The sequence below is a fragment of the Nothobranchius furzeri genome, chromosome 6 (genome assembly GCF_043380555.1).
Source record: "Nothobranchius furzeri strain GRZ-AD chromosome 6, NfurGRZ-RIMD1, whole genome shotgun sequence".
In the NCBI taxonomy this organism is placed as follows: Eukaryota; Metazoa; Chordata; class Actinopteri; order Cyprinodontiformes; family Nothobranchiidae; genus Nothobranchius; species Nothobranchius furzeri.
In genome coordinates this window covers 56269457-56271440 of record NC_091746.1, presented here as the reverse complement: position 1 = coordinate 56271440, position 1984 = coordinate 56269457, and the positions used below count along the sequence as shown (strand labels likewise).

Below are 1984 nucleotides of genomic sequence, written 5' to 3'. Positions count from 1 at the left end.
AAACTGCGAAGTGTGCCTTTAAAAAAGGTGGGACATAAATTTTCCAACCATGTTATTTTTATAGCTTGCCCCCTGAGAGTGAGACTGGTTGGACCCTAATCCCTTTGTCCATCACAGAGACAGAGCATTTTGGAGCTAATGCAACTGGACCCTCACTAATGACACTAAATAGCCCTGTCGGCTACATCACAACAGCTGAGAACAATACTGAATGTTGACATCACTTGCTATGATGATCTATTTCAGGTTTTAGCCTTTTATAGTGAGCTGCTTCAAGCTGCTCCAGGACAAAGCACATATAAAAACTTAGAAAGAGGAGGCGCCCTTTGCACTTGAAAATCTTTTCCATCTGTTCAGACTCTTGCTGCTCACTTTTGATTCCCTCAACATGCCACCCAAGAAGATTGAACCCAAAAAACCTGAGCCTAAGAAGCCAGAAGCTAAGAAAGATGTGGCTCCAGCTGCTAAGCCAGCTCCTCCACCGGATCCACAGCCCGAGCTGCCCAAAGAGCCTGCGTTTGACCCTAAAAGCATCACCATCGAGTACTCCACTGACCAGATTGAGGAGTTCCGGGAAGCCTTCACCTTGTTTGACCGAACTCCGACTGGAGAAATGAAGATCACCTACGCACAGTGCGGGGATGTGATGAGAGCTCTGGGACAGAATCCCACCAATGCAGATGTGCTGAAAGTGCTCGGGAAACCACGTCCGGAGGAAATGAACTCTAAAATGTTGGATTTTGAGACTTTCTTGCCAATGCTGCAACACATCTCTCGTGCAAAAGATCAGGGCAACTTTGAGGATTTTGTTGAGGGGCTCAGAGTTTTTGACAAAGAAGGCAACGGCACCATCATGGGAGCAGAGCTGCGTCACGTTCTGGCAACGCTTGGAGAGAGGATGACAGAGGACGAAGTGGACCGATTGATGGCTGGACAGGAGGACGCCAACGGATGTATCAATTACGCCTCCTTTGTGAAGCACATCCTTTCTGGTTAACAAAGGCATTTGTCCAACCACAAAGACTTAAAATTTCTCCACTTATTAGACGCTTACTTATTTTCTTAGAGGTGAGATAAGAACCTAATCAGTGACATTCGTTTTATGATGTCAAATGCTGAAATTACCTTAGGGCTAAAGAAAAAGGTCCAACTGCCAGAAAATTGTGCCTTTGAATAAAGTCTGCAGTGAAATTACTGAGCAATCAATTTAAAAAATGGTCACTGATAGTCTCGCAAATGCCTTTTTAGTGTGTGCAACATTTAAAGGGAAGAGTCACCAGGAACATCACCTTTTTATGTTCTATGTTAAGTAAAGCTGTGGGATTTCCTCCGCCTCTTCCAGAATGATTTGACTTATAAAATAAACTGATACGCTCCGGTACTAAACACACAATAAAAATGTATTTTCAGCTGCTTTGAATCAGCATTTCCATCTGACAAAAATAAAAAGGATTGGGGGGGGGGGGGGGGGGCTTTCATTTAAAAATTCCAAGACTGCTGCATCAAGGCCTGACCCCATCGTTGTGTTTACAGTGCTGGAAGATCTATCTGTGAAGGCTTTGTAAAGGAAATAATAAACCCATAAAAAAAGAACATAAATAACCTAAATTTTTTTAAGTGGATGTGCGTGTTTTTGTGTGTGAGAATCCAATAAACTTTTACATCAAGTGGCAGTTTCATTCAGTGATGTATTCTTATAAACTGATAATAACACCCTTTCAGTCGAGTGTTTTAAATAGATTTTAATAAGTTGGGGAAAAAAGGATTGGCAAAAAAAAAAGACTTTATGCAATTATGTAAATTTTCCATGCAATTTTTTTACATAGTCAATGAAAGATCCATCTTCAAGGTTACCCATTCTTCTATTTATGTTTATTTGATTTGTGTTTATCTATTTTGATAAATAACAGTTGCAATTTTACATATTTTAGTTAAAATCTTAAAATTCTATAGCAATTTCTTTAAAAGTTCTGAAGATGGGATT

General features: G+C 40.4%; 1 protein-coding gene across 1 annotated transcript; it reads left to right on the top strand.

Moving 5' to 3' along the window:
* The first annotated feature begins 300 nt into the window (after positions 1-300).
* Positions 301-1667, top strand: LOC107374630 (myosin light chain 4). The gene has a single exon (XM_015942782.3). The coding sequence runs from the start codon at positions 389-391 to the stop codon at positions 995-997; it is 609 nt and encodes a 202-aa protein (XP_015798268.3). The 5' UTR covers positions 301-388; the 3' UTR covers positions 998-1667.
* Positions 1668-1984: the final 317 nt, after the last annotated feature.

Bases quoted from the DNA above. Each gene is read 5' to 3' on its own strand.
- LOC107374630 (XM_015942782.3), top strand. From the start codon at position 389: ATGCCACCCAAGAAGATTGAACCCAAAAAACCTGAGCCTAAGAAGCCA.